The sequence below is a fragment of the Pyrgilauda ruficollis genome, unplaced genomic scaffold (assembly GCF_017590135.1).
Source record: "Pyrgilauda ruficollis isolate IOZ18807 unplaced genomic scaffold, ASM1759013v1 scaffold33, whole genome shotgun sequence".
Taxonomy (NCBI): Eukaryota; Metazoa; Chordata; class Aves; order Passeriformes; family Passeridae; genus Pyrgilauda; species Pyrgilauda ruficollis.
Window position 1 is genome coordinate 2,263,860 of NW_024524711.1, and position 20,804 is coordinate 2,284,663.

The 20,804-nt window shown below is 39.5% G+C and overlaps 1 protein-coding gene across 1 annotated transcript in view; it reads right to left on the reverse strand.

Moving 5' to 3' along the window:
* Positions 1-2,290: 2,290 nt before the first annotated feature.
* LOC121357371 (lysosomal alpha-glucosidase-like) overlaps positions 2,291-20,804 on the reverse strand; it is a 76,685-nt gene continuing 58,171 nt past the window's right edge. The window contains exon 21 of the mRNA XM_041474583.1: positions 2,291-2,395. Coding sequence (XP_041330517.1) covers positions 2,291-2,395 — 105 coding nt within the window. The remainder of the gene's footprint in view (positions 2,396-20,804) is intronic.

Sequence of the window (20,804 nt, forward strand, 5' to 3'; positions counted from 1 at the left end):
CTTGTTCTTCAAGTATCCATGCAATAGATCACTCAAGTAATATTAATCAGATGTCATATGTTTATATGGATGCCACCAAACTGCTTCTTTCAAGAACCTGAAAAATGGGGTGAACTTAGCCATAACTTGGTCCTTTCTGATAACTGAACACAGTGCTGAAACAATTCCAATATCTAATGTACACTACAGTTTAAGAATTGTTATATCTTTCTTTCCTGCCTTTGATTAATATATTTAATTTCCTCCTTTGCTAGTGCTGATTGTTTCAATCCATTGAACAAAGACAAGGAATTTAGCATTTGCTGGGACAAGTGGAACCATCAGTGCCACCATCACTATTGGAACCATTGGCAAGAACCATGGCTGAACACAGACTACAGCCTTTAACCATCTGTAACAGACATGCTGATGGATACATTCAGGCCCTTTATTATTCTAGGATGAATTATCTCCTATAACTTCATGATTTTGTGATCTGCTTTCAAAACACACAAATACTGATGAAGCTCTATTTTTGTGAAATAAAGTCTAAAGGAGGTGTCAGACTCAGAGGTTAGAAATAAAGAAAAACTCTCCAATTCTTTCAGGGTTTCACTTTAAACACTACTTTTTCAAGGACTAGTGTCTACAGTCTCACAGGTGTCGAGAAAAATACATTTCTTCTTCTTAAAGTATCTGGGTCTTCTGTGTTTAAAAGCCTTTGAAACCCCTCCTCGCTGTCTGCATAAGAGCACCTCAGTCGTGAGGACCCAGAAAACCTTGTCACCATGGCACAAGCGTGAGGAAGGTTAGTGAGTCATCAGTGCAGAGACAGCTAATAATTTTACCCTTTCTGTACCGTGATGAAATTAGTAATGCTGTTGTTTTTGTACCTCTCTACTGTTTCCATGCAGAATAAAATCACAAAGTATAAATAGCACTTCCCCTCTTCATACACACAAAGGACAGCTATCCAACAAATACTCTTGTCTCACTATATTACATTCATTTACACTAGAACTATGTTATGTATCGAAGTACCTTTAGCACTAGATAATTTTCCTGTATTATTTCAAATTTTCTTCCTGTTTGATCCAGGCAAGAAGAGAGAGATCATCAGCACAACCATAAGGTCCCTTCCTGCCACATCCTAAGTGTTCTTCCATAGAATCAGGTTAAGTAGCGTCAGTTCCTGACACAATTTTCAGTTAGTTCAAGAGCTCTTCAAAATGACAAAGACTGCTGAAACATTTTCATAGTCATCGAGGAGGTGTAATGGAATCTATTTCACATCTTACACCTAGTACTGCACAGTAACGTCTCTATGAACAGAGGAATTTTAAATCTACTGAGCACTTTTTCTGGCTCTCAGAGTGAAGCAAGTAGTGTGGAACTCAAGTTCTAAAAATGTGACTTGGGAGTATTTTTAGTACAGGCTTTTAACTGTTAAAAAAAAGTCAGATTAAAGTTCAGAAGTTCAGATTTCATTTTAAAGGACAAGGAAAACTGATTAGATGTTTTTGGGTAAAAAAGTGTTATTCATGTACCTTCAACTAAGCATTGGACATCCAGATTTGATTTGTGGACAGACTGCCAGAAAAACATAAGGATACACTTTAAATAAATTCTCTAGAAAGACAGTTTATGACTGGCTCATGGTAACAGATAATTCTGGGTTCTGCTAAACTAAGTGTTTACTGTGGCAGAAAGAATGGTAAGAAGAAGATTGTCTGCATACAATTCATCTCAAAAATTCTAAATAACAATGTCCTTTTTCAATGAACATAAGATTAGACAGCCCCAAAATGAAACCTCAAGATGTTTGTCACAAGATCAGCTGAACAATTCAGGAAAGTATTTTAGTCTCAGAAGAGGCAGAGGAGAATCTACTTCTTGCTCTTCAGTTACTTCCCATGTTCTTGGACTACTCTTGATGACTGGAATTCTTTTTTCCTTCCCTTCCATGCCCAATCACTTCTAGGTCTTCCATATTTCTAAGAAATATCAGCTGATTTGCAGAAATATTTGTTTGTTACAAATCTTTTAGGAATAATATGTTTCACAGTTTCTTTCTCTGCCTAATGTCGACCCATATCTTTTCCCTCAGCATGCTTCTAGAATATTCATAAAATCAATGCCAACATTAGCAATACTTCTTGGGAGGCCAAGTCTTCATATGTAACAGTTGCTTTGTGAATTTGGCTAATGCAGAAGAAATAAGCACATAGCCTCTACAATTTAAAGTTATGTTATCCAGTTATTTTCTTCATGGTAACTAAAGTCAAACTCTGTTCTTTTAGGAAAAAAATCATTACCGGATTTCTGAACCCAACAGCAGCAGTGCCCAAACTGCTACATCCTCCTCCATCACCCGGGTGCTGGCTTCAGTACTCATGCGCGTGACTTCGTGTATTTCCTGATAACATCAAGGACATATTGGGCATGGAAGCAACAGTAACTCTGCCAAAATAGACACAGATTTCATCTTTGTGAGTAGACTCCAACACAGATGTCAAGCACCAATTGCTTATCTATTACCTACATGTAAATATTCAGACAAATGTGTACACGGTGAGAGGAATGACCTGCACTAATCTGGATAAGTGTTGGATCTACTGCTTGTCAATAGTCACACACTTGAACTCACATAAATAAATACTCTGGATGATATATCAGGTTCACTTATCATTTCATCTTCCCAGAAGGATCCCTGTGGAGTCAGGGTAAGACTACATATTCTAATTAGCCAGCAAGAAACAAACCCTAACTTTTCTGTCGATTGCTTTTTAACAGTTTCTTTCACAAATTTCTCAGTGTAAGCCAAGATAGTGGAATTTCAGAAAACTTGTCACCATATGTGCCCATAACATTTCTATGTCTTCCTCATTTTGAATAAAAGTTGTGGGTGTTTCTGTATTCCTTCAAAGATCAGTGAAATCCCAGCATGTTGCCAGGCCACTCCATGTACTATTTTTCATGCAGTCAAGCTTACAGTGAAGTTATGTCCCAAATAAATTTTGAAGGCTGTGTGTGATTTACTTTATTGACTTCTTGATTATTTTTTTCCCCAAGATTGTACTTGTTTTGTGGAAGAAACCGACAAATGCCCTTTGGGCAAAAAGAGCAGATGGTTCTATTTCCAGAGAGGAAAAACTTCATGGCTCCTTAAGACTTTCTGTCATCTTTGATAATTCACTGTTAGACACAGAACCAGAAAGCATAAGCCTCTCCCACACAATGGGACACAATCCTATGGTCTGGGTTCTAGAAAGAGTAAGAATTGTGTCTGGAAAGATTTGTGAAATTGTGTGAGGATACAAAACATTCTGTTTCCCAGCTGGAAGATTTTCAGAGTGGGTAACAGATCATACCAGTACTATCTGTGATGTTGATTTGGCTTCCGCAATTGATTTTATGCCTCCACCTGCAAGGACTCAAGCAGCAATAACTGCTTGAGAAATAATAGGAATATCATTAAACACCTCCACTTCCATAATTATCAATCATTAGTCCTCGATAGGAGCGTCAAGGTCATGTGCTCAGTCTGACAAAGCAGACTGTGATCCATTAAACCACTTTGGCTTTCACCTCCATAATTTTAGATAAAATGCAATTTTCTGAGCTACTCAGTATGGCTGGGTACTACAGAGCCCATAGTTTTCTCCCAGTGTGTAAGCAGACACCAGGTTTCTCTCAGGGGAGGAGCCGTGCAGTGATGTGGGCTGCTCTGCCCCTCAGTGGGCCTGGCTATTTCCGACACAGCTGGGAGATCTCTGCGGCAAAAGGGAGATCCTTGTACGCAACATATTTTGAAGAAATGCAATTACTGCAGGACATTGTCTTCTTTTTCTTCCAGTTTACCAGAAGCAAGCTCCAAAGTGACTATACAAACTCTCAGAGAAGCTGATTTTAATCACTCATGACTCATAACTATGAATTAAATTTTCCAACTTTACAGCATTTATTTTGATTGCATTTTATAATGACAGTTGCCATCCTAGTTACCAAACACTAATTTATGATATAGGTTAATTTTGTGTTATTAATGAACTATCAAAAAGGCAGTGTGACTTATAGTACTGACATTTAGCAAGTCACTAAAATATCTAGAGAAGAATTAAGACCTTCAGAGTTTCTTCTTTTCCTTTCAGAAAACAGAAAAGAACCGCAGATAGAAAAGTGAGTTTTGTAAGAATATGTCTTCTTTTTTCATCCTCATGTATTCCCTCATTCATGAATTTTAATTTTATATTATTTTCCATTCAATTAAAATACCTTAAACAAACAGTTAACAGCATGTGGATTGTCTTTTGGGAACACTGTCCATCAGATTTTTCTCATTTCATGGCAACATTCAAGCAATTAAGGTTTTAATGAGGCTGAAAATTTCCAGCCCAAATAATGTAATGAGTTTGACTATCTTCCAGAACAACTGTGGCACTAATGCAGGAATGAATTTAACCATGTGCTTGAATTCATAACTGTGTTGTTGGGCAGCAGCTGTCTGTCTCTTAAGTGAGGTGTAAAGCTCACACTTAACATTTGCTGAGCTTGGAGCGTTCATTGCAGCATTGCTTTGCCTGTGGGAGAAGTACAAAGGACAATAGTGCCATTTTCGCACATGTCACATTCTGCTCTCTCAATGTACTTACTCATATCCACAAATTACTCAAATGAGACCTGATCCATTACTTATTTTCAGCTTTAAAATACTACTAAAGATTGCACAGTATTTCTCAAATGGGTGGTAAATTAGATTCTGTTACTTAGCAGAATATGAAAAATTAAACTGTATCGGCACCATGGACTGGGCTGTGCAGATGAGTGTCAGGACTTCTAATTCTGTATCTGTGGTGAGAACCCTTAATTTCCTCTACTTTTTAGAAGGTGCCCTAGGGTACCTTTGTGACGCTTGTGTTCTCCCCAGTTTCTGTTCTGGTTGTGCTGGATAGAAGTTCTGCCCCTGTGGGGCCGGTTCTGGGGCGAGGCCGGGCAGCAGGAGCGCGCGGTTCGCCCTCAGGAGCGGCGCTCCCTGCTCCGCATTCCCGCTGCTGGGCCGCGCTGCCTGCACGGACAGACAGCGGGACACAGCTCTGCTCTGCTTCGGCTGGCTTTCGCTCGGGCAGAGACGTTCCCTGCACTCTGGCTTTTCCTTTTCTTGGAGCTGTTCAGGCCTGCTCTGCACTGAACAGCCGAAGGGCTCCAGGAGCTCCCCCCTGGGCCCAGCAGGGCCGGGGCCGCGGCATTTCCAGCGCAGGAGGGACGGAGAAGAGACTGAGCGAGCCCAGAGTTTGCCATCCCTTCAGAACAGCGAGAGGGTGTATTGTTTAATATTATTCATTTTTTATGCTTGTGGATGCTTTGTTTGTTAAATTAACACTTTTTGTCCACTTTTCTCCAAGGAAATTTCCCCCAAACCATTTGGGGACCCCATTCAGAGGGTTCTAAAGAGACCCCATTCAGAGGCTTCTCCCCAGATTTGCCCTAAACCAGAACAGAAGGGTTTTGCATCCGGATCAAAACATTATTTGTTTTCCTAAAATGACTTCATACACATTATTTATTCGACTGTGAAATAAACAGTCATCTTCAAAAATAAAGAACTAATTAGTTTGGGGCAATTGCCAGATACCAGCAGCATACTTTCCAGAGCCACAGTAGCAAGAATTCTATGAAAATTATTCCACTGTTTAGGTAACCGTAGCACAGTTGTCTTCAAGTTGTTCTGCAAAAAAGATGCTGGTTTGCTGCCAGCACAACCAGCATTTGTCCCAGCTGAGAAAGTAACTTCATAAACACTTCAATATTTTTTTTCTGGTGGGAAAAATGAATAAAAAGGAAACAAAGCACCAAAGAATTCTAAAACAAATTTAAAGAAAAAGTAAATGGCCAATTTTAAATTGTCACATGGACTTTAATTCTGAATGTGCTTCAGAGATAAACACAAAACTCGAAATAAGAAAAGTATTTTTTATCTGATTAGTGATTCCCTGTTTCATATTTATATGTTTGATTTAAAATTTAACTGTAGACACACAAAAAATTAAATTAGATAGTTCAGTAGCTTTTAAAATGGTAAATTACTTTGCATGATTAAGAGAAGGATTAGAATGATTCTTAAACATATTGTATTTTAAACAACCTAGGCCAAATTCATCCTTAAAGGAACTCAACAGAACTGAAATGAACAATGAACTAATTAACCCTCTTGAATTTAACAGATAATTCAGTACAAATTAATATTACACTTTAAATATTAACTTCAGGTCCTTAATTATTTATAGTTTTGGTGTATCTTTTCCATAGAGGTATAATTAGCATAGCCACGTAGGGATATATAGTAATTTTTGAAGAAGTTTGATTGCAAGATATATTTTGAGTCTAGTTTGTGTGTCTCCCAAGAAGCATTATAAACTTTTGAAAGGGAAAGGCACTAAAAAATATTTTACTGTTGAAAGTGTCTACTTTTTTAAAGCCTTTTGGGAAAATATTATGGAGTTTTCAGAATTAATATATATGAAGAACAAACTCAGGCTCCTAACACAGGGGTAAACTCCCTACACATAATTGGTAATTATTCATAATACTACACTACATTATTGCTACACAAAACACTTATCCTAACACTCAGTCCTGTTTTAGTGTAGCTCATCCCTGGCACAGCTTCCCAAACAGTCTGTGAACCTGACATGGTAAAAGAGTCTCTCAGGTTGCAGAAGCCAGGCCATAACCATCTTCTGCACCATTGACTGATGTCCTCCCCACAGCTCTTGGTGATCCTAAAGAGCAGATACAGCACAAGAATCTATTTTGTATTACTCTTCAAAATTTAGATATATATTTCACTACACAGTGAATCTTTGCACTTCACATTTACCTCATTCTTTATATTGTCTGAAACTGAATTTCTGATGTTACCATTTTAGTTTATCTTTGTAAAGCTCTGTTAAAATATGTTGTTCCTTTTATAGTTGCTTTCCAAAATAAGCTTCTTACAGACATTCGCTATCTAAATCTAATTAATTAAATTAAATATTTTTTGTAGTAAAGGAAGACAAATAGGGTGAGAAATGCAAATACTAACACATATCACTTCTCCATCAAAGGCTTTTTCTCCCAGTATTCTTTCTGAGAAATTGCATCTGCAATGCAAATGAAAAATGGATAACTCTCATTTTTTTATGTTTTTTGATGTTTAAAACATTTCTAAATGCCCCTTCCTATTTGCAGAGAAAGGCCTTTGAAACATAAGTATCTTATTTTAGAGCTGCAGAATTGTTTAGATTTTAACTACTCATGTCCTCTTTCATTTTTGATGTCAGTGGAATGCATATACTTAATTTACAGTCCCATAGAAAGAAATACTTTCATGATCTGTTTGCCATATTGAGGAATGGATCAGATATGCAAAAAAAAGTTCTTACAATGAAAAGGGACAGCTTCAGTTGTATAAGCAACACTATTGTTGCAGACTTCAAAATTGCAGAACTCATCTAAAAATACAGAACTATGACTACAGAAAAACATACTATCTTTTCAAAACCACTTGCTTAGAATAAAGTTAAAAATTAATATGATTAAATTATGATTTTTTATGTTGCCACTGCTCCATACCAGTGTTATTACATAAAAGTGAATTCTGAGGACAATGTTGCATTCAAAATCATGTTATGGGCAGGAAAGAGAACACCTTTTATGGAAGCCAAGAATTTATTATCAGTCCAACGAAAATCTCAATACTAATTACAATACAGCAGACAGTTATTTAGATTTGTCTAGTCACAATAATACTTCCTGCTACAGTACAAATTATCTAATCAATTCAGAATGACATTAATAATGGAGTCAAAACAGTTGAACAAAACCTTCCTAGTACCTAGCTCTGCTCTTGGGCTCTGCTCTTGGGCTCTCCCATGGACTTTCCTGTTTGGTCCTGTGTTTGATGGCATCAGCACTGCTTGAGAAAAAGAGGGCTGCAGGAAGCCATCAGCACCTCATGCCCTTTGCCAGGGCGAGTGTGGTGTTCATGATGGATTTCCTTCTTTGCTGAAAGGAGGTGTATGATGTTGATGGTTTCTTCCTCCCTACCATGGGAACCCTCACTTGGGGCATTTTTTCAATACTGGTCCTGTGAACTCCTGCCTCATTGCCCTGCAACTCCACTTTACATCCCAATTTACTGTGTATGGTGAGCTTTGCTCTTTCAGCCCTTTTGGCTTTGTCCAGCTCTCAAACTGCACTTCCTTACCAGCCACGGGTGACTTCTTTACAGCACTGGGCTCCCCAGCAGGAGGACATCCCAAGCACTCTCTTTTCACCCTCTGCTCTCACACTTGGCATCCTGTACTCCCATTTAAAAGGTCTCTGCTGTCACACCGTGACGATGCTCCTCTGCACTGCACTGTTCTGTGAGGGCCACAAATACATCATTATACACATAATACCTGCTACTACTATCTGTAGAAAAATTCTAATTATCTCTCTTTTCCAGATGTTGGTGAGTATGTATGTTCTATTTAAGAAGTGTGAACTTCTAACATCATCTCTAAAATTCTTCTTAAAGGAAGAATCTGATAATTTGGACACTTCAAGATGTAACTTCTAGGGACTTTGGTACTTCTGGACTTGGTACTTCAAATTCTTTTCTGACCAAAGTAATGCAATAAATGTGAAACAACTAAATCACAGCAGAGAGTTGAAGAATAGTTGGCACACAGTTATTATTAATAGTTCTCTGAATTCCCTTTGTGCTCTCCACAGTCTTAACATTGGAATTGTTCCTGCCTCAAAGAGATTAAATTAGGCTAAGGTTCAACATGTGAATTTTAAAGATAACTTCAGAGGATGGGTAACAGAGAGCACACAGAAAACAAACAGTGCTGGATAATTACTTCTATTGATAAAATCTGTGAATGGAGACAATGCAATGCAATACATCCAGATTTTACTAAAGGATTTGATTTAATTTCTCACCAAATGATGTGTTGATTAAAAATTAGCACTATACAAAATGAATGCTGCATATGCGAAAAAGAATATGATTCAGAAAGTAATTCTAGAGACCATCTGTAATGGATAGATCAGGATCAGTTCTATTCAATGTATTTATCCTCTACTGGGAAACTTACAGATAAAACATAATGGAGACCATTATAAAGAAAAGAAGTAGATCAATCAAGTAATTGGAATTTCATGGTAAAGTAGGTTCCATGGAATAATGGTGCAGTGTAGTTCATTGCAAACACAGGCCTATAAGATGCAAAGATATGGATAATTCACTTAATATACAAAGCCCTGTTTTAGAGAGCAGCATGTTGAACACAAAATTGGAGACAAGATGGATAGCAGCTTTAAACAGTTTAATGTGCTGTGGAACAGGAGATGAGTTTAGCCCTGTCCCCAAGCACAGACTGGCCACGAGCTGCAGATACTGTCTTCAAGAGGCCTTAGGAAATACAAAACAGGAGTCTGAGTGTCTCAGGAGAATTAAATAAATGCACCTAAACTTTCCACCTAAATGGAAAATTTTTCCCCATTGGCAAACAATATTTTGTATGCATGAGTTTAAATAACAAAAACTTTTAAGTTTTTATTGGCTGCAAGACAATTTACAGCAAGGAAAAGTACCATTCCTCAGAACATACTGGCTGCAGTGCAGTCCTCTTTTAATCATCTCCCTTTTCATCATATATAATCCACCTAGTCAGGAATCTTTTGGGAGTTGCAGTCCCAAAAGACAGAGCTTGGCTGGTGCTGCACCACTTTACCATGTCACCACTCTCTGTTGGTTGGGAGAAGCCAGAAAGGCCCCTGTGCTGTCAGCTGAAGTTTGGATCTGCACCCGCAGCCCCTGGCCGCTGGGCTGGCTCGCAGCTCTCCTGCCAGCTGTGCTCTCTCCAGGCGTCCCTGCCAGCTGTGCTCTGTGCTCTCTGCAGGCGTCCCTGCCAGCTGTGCTTGCTGCCTGCGGGCTGCTCCGCCGTGCCTCTGTAGGCAGAGCTGCTGCGCGGCACTCCCAGCTGCAGGCTGCTCCCATGTTTTGCTGGATTATTTCACTTGGGGTGTTTCAGCTCTTAGGGCAGGTTCAGTGATGTGCAGGAATGTGCTGAAGTCATTGCCACAGAAAGAGTCCCCACATACTATCTCTTAAAGATAAATTCAGTCACTCCTTGGGATTATTTTTGTCAATTCTTCCTACTTCAGCAATTTACTGTAGATTTGTAGGATTGTCCAGGATTTTCTCATCCCTATACCTTAGCAGATTTTAAGAGAAATGTTGTCGATATTACAAAATACTTATGAAACATAAATATGTTAAAGCCTAACGTGTTGCCTGTTGAAGTCAGTAGTTCCCACTGTTCCAGAGGTGCCCAGAATGGGTGTGTCCTACACCACAGCCTGCAATTCCCAAGGAAGGCCCACTGGCCCCTGAGCAGCTTACCTGGGCAGAAATAAAGCCTAGAAGTTAATGCATCCCAGTACTTGCATGTAACAGAGCAAACTGCAACAATATGCTTGTAAAAATAATGCTTCAGATTGTGGTGGGGTTTTGAGGTTGTTTTTTTTTTTTTTTCTCTGCAAGAAATTGTTTTCATTCCTTGTTTTTCTTATAGCTTCAGCTACACAGTTTGAACATCCAGCTTTTCCTGTCTGTAGCATTTGCTGCAGTACTGAAACAACAGGAGAAGAGCAAACTTGTTAGGCAACATCAGTAAGACTGATCACTTGCCAATTTTTGGCCGGTTGTGAGAGCAAGATTAAGGAACCAGTTATCCCAGAAGCTAACATTTAATGGCACCCTGCAGTGCTGCTATAGATCACTTAGCTGAGCCACCAGTTAGATGGTCATTGCTGTCATACACACAGGATGCAAATATTTCCCAAATGTAATGCTTAAACTATTAGCCTTGCTCTTCACTTATTCTTCAGAAAAATTTTAAAAACTCCATTTCAAACAAAATTTAAAAAAAAAACAACCAACGCTCAAACTAGTCTAAGGGATTGTGTGGTAGGTTCCCTCAGGCTAAAAGAGCCACAGTTTGAATGGGAAGGAGGAAGAGCTCTAAAACTACTGTTTTGTGACCAGCTGTGCTATGGAAAACCATAGCTCATTTCACATCTCCTAAGTCCACACTCACGCACAATTATTGTGTCCCTTTCTGTCTGTTGACAAAACCTTTACAGTTTATAGTGTGAATAGCATAAACTGCTTCATCCTTGGGATTGGTTTTGCAGTGTTTCAGTTAACATTACTTTTTGCAGCACGATATGTTTCATGCTGAAGGACAGCTTTTGGAAAATGTGGCCTCTCACTTGCTGTACAGGCTTGCCTGGGACCTTCTGGGCATCAATTCCTTGGAACCATAGGACCATGTCAAGAAGGAGCTCTCCCTTCTGTACTTTCTTGGAGACTCATCTAGGGGAAAAAAATTCACAGTGAGATTTGCTATTCAGTTCCAATATGCTGCCTGATGACCTGAATAGCTGCAATTTAGAATCAGTTGAAACTCCTTGGATGGATGGAAATCTTCTTTTCTGGTGTTAAAGTCTGCAGAGTAGGTGTGCATGTGTGGATAGGTGTCTGGGCTCCTGCTGTGCTCACTGAGAGCTAGCAAATGCTAGCAGTGGAATCCAGGCTGGGGTAGACCCAGCCAGATGTGGGAGCCTGCTTCAGTGTGGGTGATGCACTCTGGGGGTGCCTTTGTCTGCACTGGTGCCAAGGGGCACCCCTGCTCATGTCCAAGTCTGGGCTGCAGAGACTGCATTTAAACAGGAAGAATCTCACTCCATCTCTTTTATTTCCTGTGTTCAGTAAATCCAAAGAAAGCAGTGCACAATAGCAATAATCCTGTGGCAATTTATAGTCATAAATGCTATAAAACAAATAGCATTAAGAAAAGGAACTGTAATAGGCTTGACTTGTTAAACATATGCAATGATTGATTGCATAGGAACTAACACATAAAACTCATTGTAATTGTGTCAGTTATAATAGCAACCACAGGGAATATAAATTTCATACTCTCTCTAAGTTAGCGTCTTCTGTTTTCTAGAGGTGGAAAAGAAGAAACCATGAAGAAAACATTTGCAGTTCAGGGGTGGATTGTGAGATCTGCTTATAATAAGATAATTATTGCTTTTTAAGGTTCAGCAGAAGATATGCTTATTAAGTTTAATAATGGCTCTATTAAAAACACAAAGCCAAATAATCAACAGTTGTCCTGCCTCAGTAGAGTAACAATTAAAGGGTGTGATGATCTGGAGCAGTAAAAGGAATAACAGCAAAGTAGACAAAAGTGAGAGAGAAACCACTCTGCTTGGAAACTGAGTATTGCAGAATAAAAGGCTATTAAAGAATATCTGAAGTAACCACAATGCTTACAGTAGAGACTATTTGCCTGGTCAGTGAGTATCATTAAACAAAAACTGAAGTCACATTTAAAAGCATAATGTTTTTTTTCATAAAGCAACCTTTCAGTAACTGCTGATCTGACCTCTGCACCTCAAAACAGCACAACATTAGGAGTTTGAGACTTGATTCATTGTCCCATAAAAATTAGCAGTAGCAGGCTAAATTGATAATGCAGAAAGAGGAGCACTAGGAGTATTTTAACATTCTGCTTGTAGTGCTGGGTTCACATTGTCCTTCCAGATGTTAGACTGAAAGTTTATCAAATTTCTGTTAGGAATGAAGTTTTGCAGGGGAAAAAATTACAAATATTTTAGCTAACAGAGATTTCACAATCTCCTATAAAATCTTTAATAAAACATCCTGTTATTCCATATTTATTGCCAGCTTGACATGAACATTGTGCAAGTCTATTTTATGAATATATAAATAGCTACATTTTCAAAACAGAATTCAAATGGGTATCTGCAAGTGATCCAGAAAGAACGAAAGAAAGAAACAAATACCTGTAGCACATACAAAAATACTGATGTCTGGTAAATGTACACAGAAGAACATCATCCACACACAAAAGAACTCTTGAAGACATAACATAACAGACATAACAGTCATCTTTAAATTGTTGCTTCATGGTGTGAAACTTCCCTTAGGTGCTGAAAGGCAGGAAGTGGCTGTGTCAGACAGGCAAAGAAATTCTTGGCATCACACTGGAAATGCTGTTTAAACTTCCATTGCTTTTCAGCTGCCTATAAATTCCAGACATTTTAAGTTAGAGTTTCTCAAACACATTCTCCTTTTCTAGCCTCTAAACCTCTATGATCACATGAAACAAATTAAGAAATAATGAAATGCTACATAGTTTATGCACTATATTATTTTCTTTTGTGTGTTACTAAAAGAATTGTTTCTTTTCTGCCAGTAAGTAAGTAAGTACAGTACTTCCAGCTGCTTGATCTAAAAACACATCAATGTTATGAAACTGCTCTTTTGTCTTTTCCAGCTTGGCAATGGCTCAGAACAGCTTTCCCATCAGACTTTGCCTGTGGAAGGAAAAAGAGAGGAACATTGCTTGTCTCTTCAAAATTATTGTGTGAAGTTTTTTATATATATACATATATATGTACATATGCATATATATAGATCCTGTAATTGCCATGCTTTTTATCTCAGCTTTCTCAGATTTATTCTCCAGAAAGCATAATCAGGTGGTGAAAAAAACTGATCAACACCCTTTCAAAAAGCAGAGAAAAGTGTTCCTTTCCTTTTTGCTTCTTCTGAATTCATATTGAGATGTCTATATTTTATCTGGGCCTAATTTTTTTTTTTTTTTTTTTTTTTTTTTTAATATGAGGAGTTTAGAGACCTTTTATGGATGATTGAAAAGCAATTGTGGCATCATGGTCTACGAAAGAAGTACTACAAATCTATGATCTCAAATCTTGATATAGAGGGAAAATGCTCCAAAATGGCATTATTACTGCTTGGAGAAAATATTAGGACAAAGATTTAAAGCAAAAGGTTCAAAGAGACATAAAATGGGCAACCATGGCAGAACTGAGAAGAACTTCATCATCCACCACCACATATTGATAAAGAGAGGATCTGGAGAAGGCAACTAGCAACTGAGAGAGTATTTCTCACAACAGTTTTAATAATGGTTATTCAACCCCAGATGTCCTGTTAAGTAAACTTAATAGACACAATGTAGTCTAACCATTCCTGACCATGAAAGATCAACTAAGAGCAATATCTGTGGGGACAGCATGAAGGAAAAGCAGGGCCCAAGAACAGAAGGGGTAAAATTTTGAGCAACTTGCCTGATGTGAGCAACCTTCCAGGTGTGAGTTCCAGCAGTATCCCAAAACACCAAGCTCTGCCCTTTGCAATCTTGTTTGATAAGTGACAGATTGTATTTCATAGCACTTTTCCAGCTAAGAGGCCAGTCCTTTGTTCTCCAGATAATCCCTGTATCTGCAGGAGTTTGAGATCAGCAGCACATTTAATTTCTACACGCCCTCATTATCTCCCCTCCCTGAAGCTCCATTATATTTGAGCACAAGCTACAACTACAACAAGCACAAGCTACAACTCCCAAGCAAAGTTCAGTGAAGAGAAAGGACACACAACTCTCATTACTTTTGGATTTTTTTCCATTTGAGTCTTTCTGTGTGGTGAAACTGCAAAAATCTTTAGAGGGTGTCTACACAATCCCTTCTGGGTCACCAGGAAAAGCCTCACCATCTGTCTCAGGTCTGGAACTGCTCAGAATAGCTCCAAGGCTCCACTCCTGCTCTCCATGCAGCTCTCCCTGCCTCTGCACTCTCAGGGCTTCTCCAGCTGACTGCATTGCTCCCAGGAAAGGGCATTTTCCTGCCCTTCCTCCTTCACAGCTTTCACTGTGCCCTGAGCATAGCAGCCAGGACAGTGCACAGGAATGTTTGGGGACCTCCAGCTTTGCTATTTGGAGTCTCCCTAAAATTCACAGGGCTTGCTCATTTCACTGAGTGACCAACAGGAGAGACACTGCACTTTTTTTTTTCCTTAGAGATACTTGTAGGATGATTTCTTGGTAGCCATGGGGCAGTGGCTGCCAAATCTGGGACATGACCTGGGAGCATTGCTAGAGCTTATATAAGCAACAGTGCATCTGTGCTAGTTTTAATCCCTGTAGTTTGTTAGTCCCTAGAGAGAGATCCCATCCACATCCTCTGGCAGCTCTATTTCCCTCTTGGGATGGGGATGTGCCCCACAAGAGAAAGCCCTGGCAGTCTCCTTCCCTCCGAGCCCAGCAGGTTCATCTCACCTTCATTTCATAATTCTCCTCCGCAGGATTTGCATTTTTTGCATTTGCAGTGAGCACAGTGACAAGTCTCCAGCCAAGGTCTCTCTGTGTCACTGCTGAGGCTCCAGACACGTACCCCAGGAGGTGGATCCAGGAGCAGGGAAGCCAAGGTGCCACTTCCCAGCCCAAGGTGCCACTTCCCAGCCCAGGCCACAGATCCTGGTGGGTCCCTGCCCTGGGGGGCATCCCAGGAGAGGTTGCATTCTGTCTTGCATGATGGTGCTGAGCCCTCACATCTGACTGTTCCTATATCCACCCCTGGTCACCAGCCCACAGGGGAAGCTGGCATTTGTGGGTATCACACTCACCTCTCTGTGCCACACCAGCAGCTGTGAGTTTCTGCCCCTGGGCAGGGCTGGGGGCCAGGAACAGGCTCACTGCCCCCGAGCCAGGCACCAGCTCTGCTCTGGGGGTCTTGTTGTCTACCTCATGTACACTCTACACCCAGTGCTATTTTTCATCTTTGTTGCAGACCTGTTGGCAACATGAGTGGCAAATAGTCCCTACATGAGAATGGCAATGAATTGTTCTAATTTTCAGGCAGATTCAGGTTCTACTTGGTGACAGGAAAAATTAATTACTATACCTTCACAAGAAGTTATTCAAATATATTCAAAATATATTACATACCAGTATTTAACAAAACATCTGATAATATAAATGATATTTTATAATCTTTGTAGCTATGTGGAGACCTCCAAAAGCACTGACTTGTAACAGAAATCTCCATATATTTTGCAAAAAACCTACAAAATGTCCTTTCATTATTCATAATCGTGAACCCAAGAGAGACTGCTGTGATGACTTGGCATGACACAGGCTAGGGATACAGTTCCAAAAAACTCCTGAATTACTGAGCAAGAGCATTTTTTTTTAGAAAAGCATCCAGTTCTTTTTTAAAAATTTCTACTACAGGAGAATTCACCATAGTTCTTGAAAAGCTATTCCAACAATTAAAATATCAGTGTTTGAATTTGCCTAATTTTTTTAACAGACACCAAATCTTACCTTTGTCAATTTCAAGAGCTTCTGCCACTGCATTTCTGCCCCTGTAGGTACACTGAGACTCTCATGGGACTGAGCTTTCTCCTGGCCATTGGAGAGAGGTTGGGCTCCACAGTACATTCACAAGAAAATGCATTTTTTTGCAGCCTTTTGGACATTGTTGTGGCTTTACTTTGTGGTAAGCTTCTTTATTTCAGTATATTCCTCATATCTCTGACACCAGATGGGACAGTGTGTTCAACATGATGGTACCAGTATGACAGACAGATGAGTTGTAGCATCTCTGCCTTTGCTTTTCTGTATTTCTGAGGTCGCTCTACCTCCTTTTTGATTAAACCTTTTACTGGGAGCTCATGCTCAGGTCCAACAAGCTCCCACATCTCCTCCTGTGTCTCCTTTGCTGTAGCAGAGTCTCATCTTCTTTTGTCTCTTCTTCATTCAGTATTTCATCAGGCCGTATCAGAACAGATTTTTTATGTCTGGCTTACTGAGCACAGCAGAGCCCTCTGTGCCCATCCCCTTCATTTAATTTGTTCTACTTCAGCCAGTGTAGCTGATTCAGGCTACCACCATCTTTTCATGTTACACAAAATAAACCTTAAATCAACATAAACCTTTTGCAAGAATGGACAGTGGGGATCCTTTGAGATTAAACCTAAAATCATCCATTTTTGATGAAAAAAATGAAGTGTACATGGAGTAGTATGGAGAACGTTTATTTTTCCTTTCTCTGCAGAAGAAAAGCCTAATGACATATTCTTAGGGGTCAGTGTACCTTGGCTGGTGAATTTCTGTGTTCTCTCTATGGCTTTGTAAGGCAGAAGCATAGAATCACCAGGGTTTTGAAATGCAAAGTAAGATTTTTCCCTTTACATTTCAACTCCTTCAGATTCTGAGGGACTCAGCTGGTGGGTTTCATGGCTAACAAAGGCAGGATGGAGAAAGCAGCTGACTGCCAATGCTCTTAAATCCCAGCCTGAGATGTTCTCACTCCACTGAAAAGCTGCAATAAATATAATCCAACACTTGGGGAAGTTCATTCTTTAATCCAATCTAATCTTAAAAGACACTAAAATATTTGTCTGTAGATTCTTGGGTTCACCTCATACCACTTTTAACAGGTGGTTGAAGTTGTTATCCTTTTTACAAGAAGAAAAAAGAAATTTTTAGAATGGGAAGGAACAAGCAGTGTAACCAGAACTTCAAAAAGGTGTAAATTATCCAAAATTACACCTGCACCTCAATGCTCAGAGAGGATAAATAGCCAGATACACACATGTGGCCACACAAACTCCGTTTCTCTTTGATGTTCCTATTGCAAATGCTGACCAAGGGCTGTCTTGCTTACATTTATGAAATAAATATGTGAAATCAGAGCCCAAGGCAGATCTATTACTGACTAGTGATTTCCTGTTGTGTTCACTGAAGCTACAAGGCACAAAATAACAAGAAAGGAATAAAATCCAGGTTGTAGTACAAGCATGAACAGCATATTGATGATGGTAGGAGTGTATTTTTCTCCACTTATTTTACTAAGATATATCTGCAAGTGCCAGCTTAGCCACTGATTTCACAGAAAACTTGTGAGCACTGGCTGACTCCACCTGTTTATCTATCAAAGAGCTCTTTACAGAAGTGACATCTCCAACATCTCCATTGCTCTCCAGTCACATCTCCAGTTTCCACACCAGTCTCCTTTTTCACCATTTGTCAGCGAATTCACCACCTCCCTTCTCCCAGTCCTGTTTTTACTCACACTGTAAGGCAGATTAGAGAGAAACCCACTGAACAAAAAAGAGACCCGCTCAAACCAACCAAATTCTGTTCCCCAGTCCAGGCCAGGGTGTTTACAAATTTGCTTTCTCTAATACACTGGTTTCTTGCTCACTTTCTTTGCTCTTTTGCCATGGTGAAGAAGTAACATCCTCACATTTGGAGGAAAATTGAGAGCAGGTACCTCTTTGGTGCCATTGCTGCAAAAACACATGGAGGAGATTGGGTTCTGCACAGACTGCACAGTCTGCTTTACTGGTCCCCATCCATCCCACATTTTCAAGCCATGCAGGAGTTTTCTCTTTATGTCTGCAACGTGCTTGGGGTGAGCAGGCATGGGGCTCTCACCGGCAGCACGAGAGGATGACTGGCAGTGTGGCCAAGCCCAGGACAATGTCTGTGGCCAGCAGCCTCTGGACCAGCACTTCCTGTGCTGCTGGAGCCCCTGCTGGTTTCCCTGCTCTGGGATCTCTAGTGCAGAGCCATGACACAGAGCAGACACATCCTCAGGGCCTCTGCTGTTCCTCAGGTTTGTGCTCTGTCTGTCTGCCTGCTGATGGTGTCTGCTCCAACAGAGGTTCTCCTGCTTTCCTCTGTCCCAAATACACAGCTCTCACAAACCCTGCTAATATCATTCCTCTGCACAAGCACCTCATTTGCAGAGTCCCCAGACTCAGAGTGGCACACTTTTCAAGTGTTTACTTCATCAAGGACTGTAGTCAGGTGCTGTATTCTACAGCAATGAAGATGATCAGTTCATCTGTCACCTTGAATCCTCCTTTACCCCACTGCCCATATTCTGCTCTTCCTCAGCCCTTTCTCACCTTCTTCAGCTACACCTTTTTGTAGTATCTTATTTTCTCCAGCCTCAAAAAAGCTGATGTGCAAGTTAGTTTGCTCTGCACAGCGCAATCTTCAGCTACACCTTTTTGTATTATCTTATTTTCTCCAGCTTCTTCCCACAAAAAAGCTGATGTGCAAGTTAGTTTGCTCTGCACAGCGCAGAGAAAACATCTCACATCAGACCTTACTGCAACCAGCACAGACTCTGGAGAGAGCCAAGTCTTAAGGTTCCTCCACAAGACCCAGCTCACTTTGAGAGAGACATGCCCAGGCTGCAATCGCATTTCAGGATGCAGAGAAAAAGTGAGTGTTCACTACAGTTGCATATCTTGTAGTCTGAGACAATGGGCTGATTTTTTAGATATGACTATATAATAATTAATATACTATTATACTAATATTTATTAGACGATATATTATATGTATTGCATATTATATTAATGGCAGGCTATGTATAGGGCTATGGAAATTAATTGGTTGTTCCTTTTTTTCTTCCCTACCATAGCTTTGAAAAAAGCCAAACAGTGTATGCTGTGTAGAATATGGTCCCATTGAGAACATTTCCAAATATTATCTCCATTTGTGGTGAGACAGATTTTTCAGGATGATTTCTTCTATGCTATTTTGAACACACATTAGTTTATGTTTAATACTAACTGCTATTGAATTTTTTATTTGGAATTTTTAAATTTTTTATAGAACTCCTGAGTTACAAATACTACATAAAAAAAGATCAGTCATCAGTCACCAGGTTCATATGCAATGTTTTAATGACGCATTTTTTTTTACATTAAAATCAAAGTGAGATAAATATCTGAGGGCTAAGAATGCCAAATTAAGTCAGTGTGTTCTGACCATTCTAGTATAACTTAATGTTGAGTTCCTTAGTAAGTGGAGCAGAAATACGCAGAACCAGTTTCTGTGGAAAAAAGAGACAAAAAATAATGAATTTTGTTAATGTAAAAACCCCCAAAAACAGTTCAAAACAGAGATTAAGAAGTGAGACTTGAGACTTCATGATTTCTTTACATATCTAGCAGGTGAGACTAACTTGATGACAGTATGCATCTTCCTACTGCTGTATCCAATTCAACATCCCTTTTAGAAATTCAGGAATGGTTTAAAATTAATTAATTACATTAATTAAATATTAAATTGTAAATACAATATCTGTCCTGCTCTCTCCCTGTTCAGTGTTAAATTTAGTGTATTTTGGGCTACTCACGTAATTTCTATTTTCAGTACTTCACCAGTTTTATCCTTAGGTTTCAGAATTAATAGTCTCTTAAAATGCACAATATCCATTCACAGCTCTTTGCCAGCCCACAAATTCTTGTTAACATTAACAGTCTGTGCTTACTTAAATCACTTCTTCAAAGTATCTAATATTTTCATCTTTCATCAGAAACAGTTCTCTACTACTGCTTAGTGAGTTGGAATTCCACTTCTTGAATAATTTGCCTTTTCTTCAAATACAGGGAAAAATCCAGACAAAAGTACTGCAAACCCATCCAAACACCAACCTGAAAATTGCCAGGCAGCCAGAGAGGCTTCTCCCAACTGCAATACTGCATGGACATTGGGAGCTATGGATGTTGGGAGCCTCTGCACTTCCCAGCAGAGAACGTAAGTGGGATAAAAAGACCATTCCCTATGCCCATTGTCAGCACCAGCCTGGCCAACAGATGTCCCCTTCTAACATCCCTGCTGCAGTCACTGTACAATTCCTTAAGGCATGAGACTCCAGAGGAAAAAACAGATAACAGACTCCTAATAATAGGAAGATTCTGTGATATTGCAAATGTCAGACCAGGGTAGCGCTGCATGAATCAGAGAGAAAGAAGTGGCTTATTACTAAGCAACCTGTTTCTATTTATATACAAATAAATATGGCTCAATAAGCACTTCAGCAGTGCTATTAGGTAAAGTTGCTTTCAAAAAAATATGCTTTCAAAA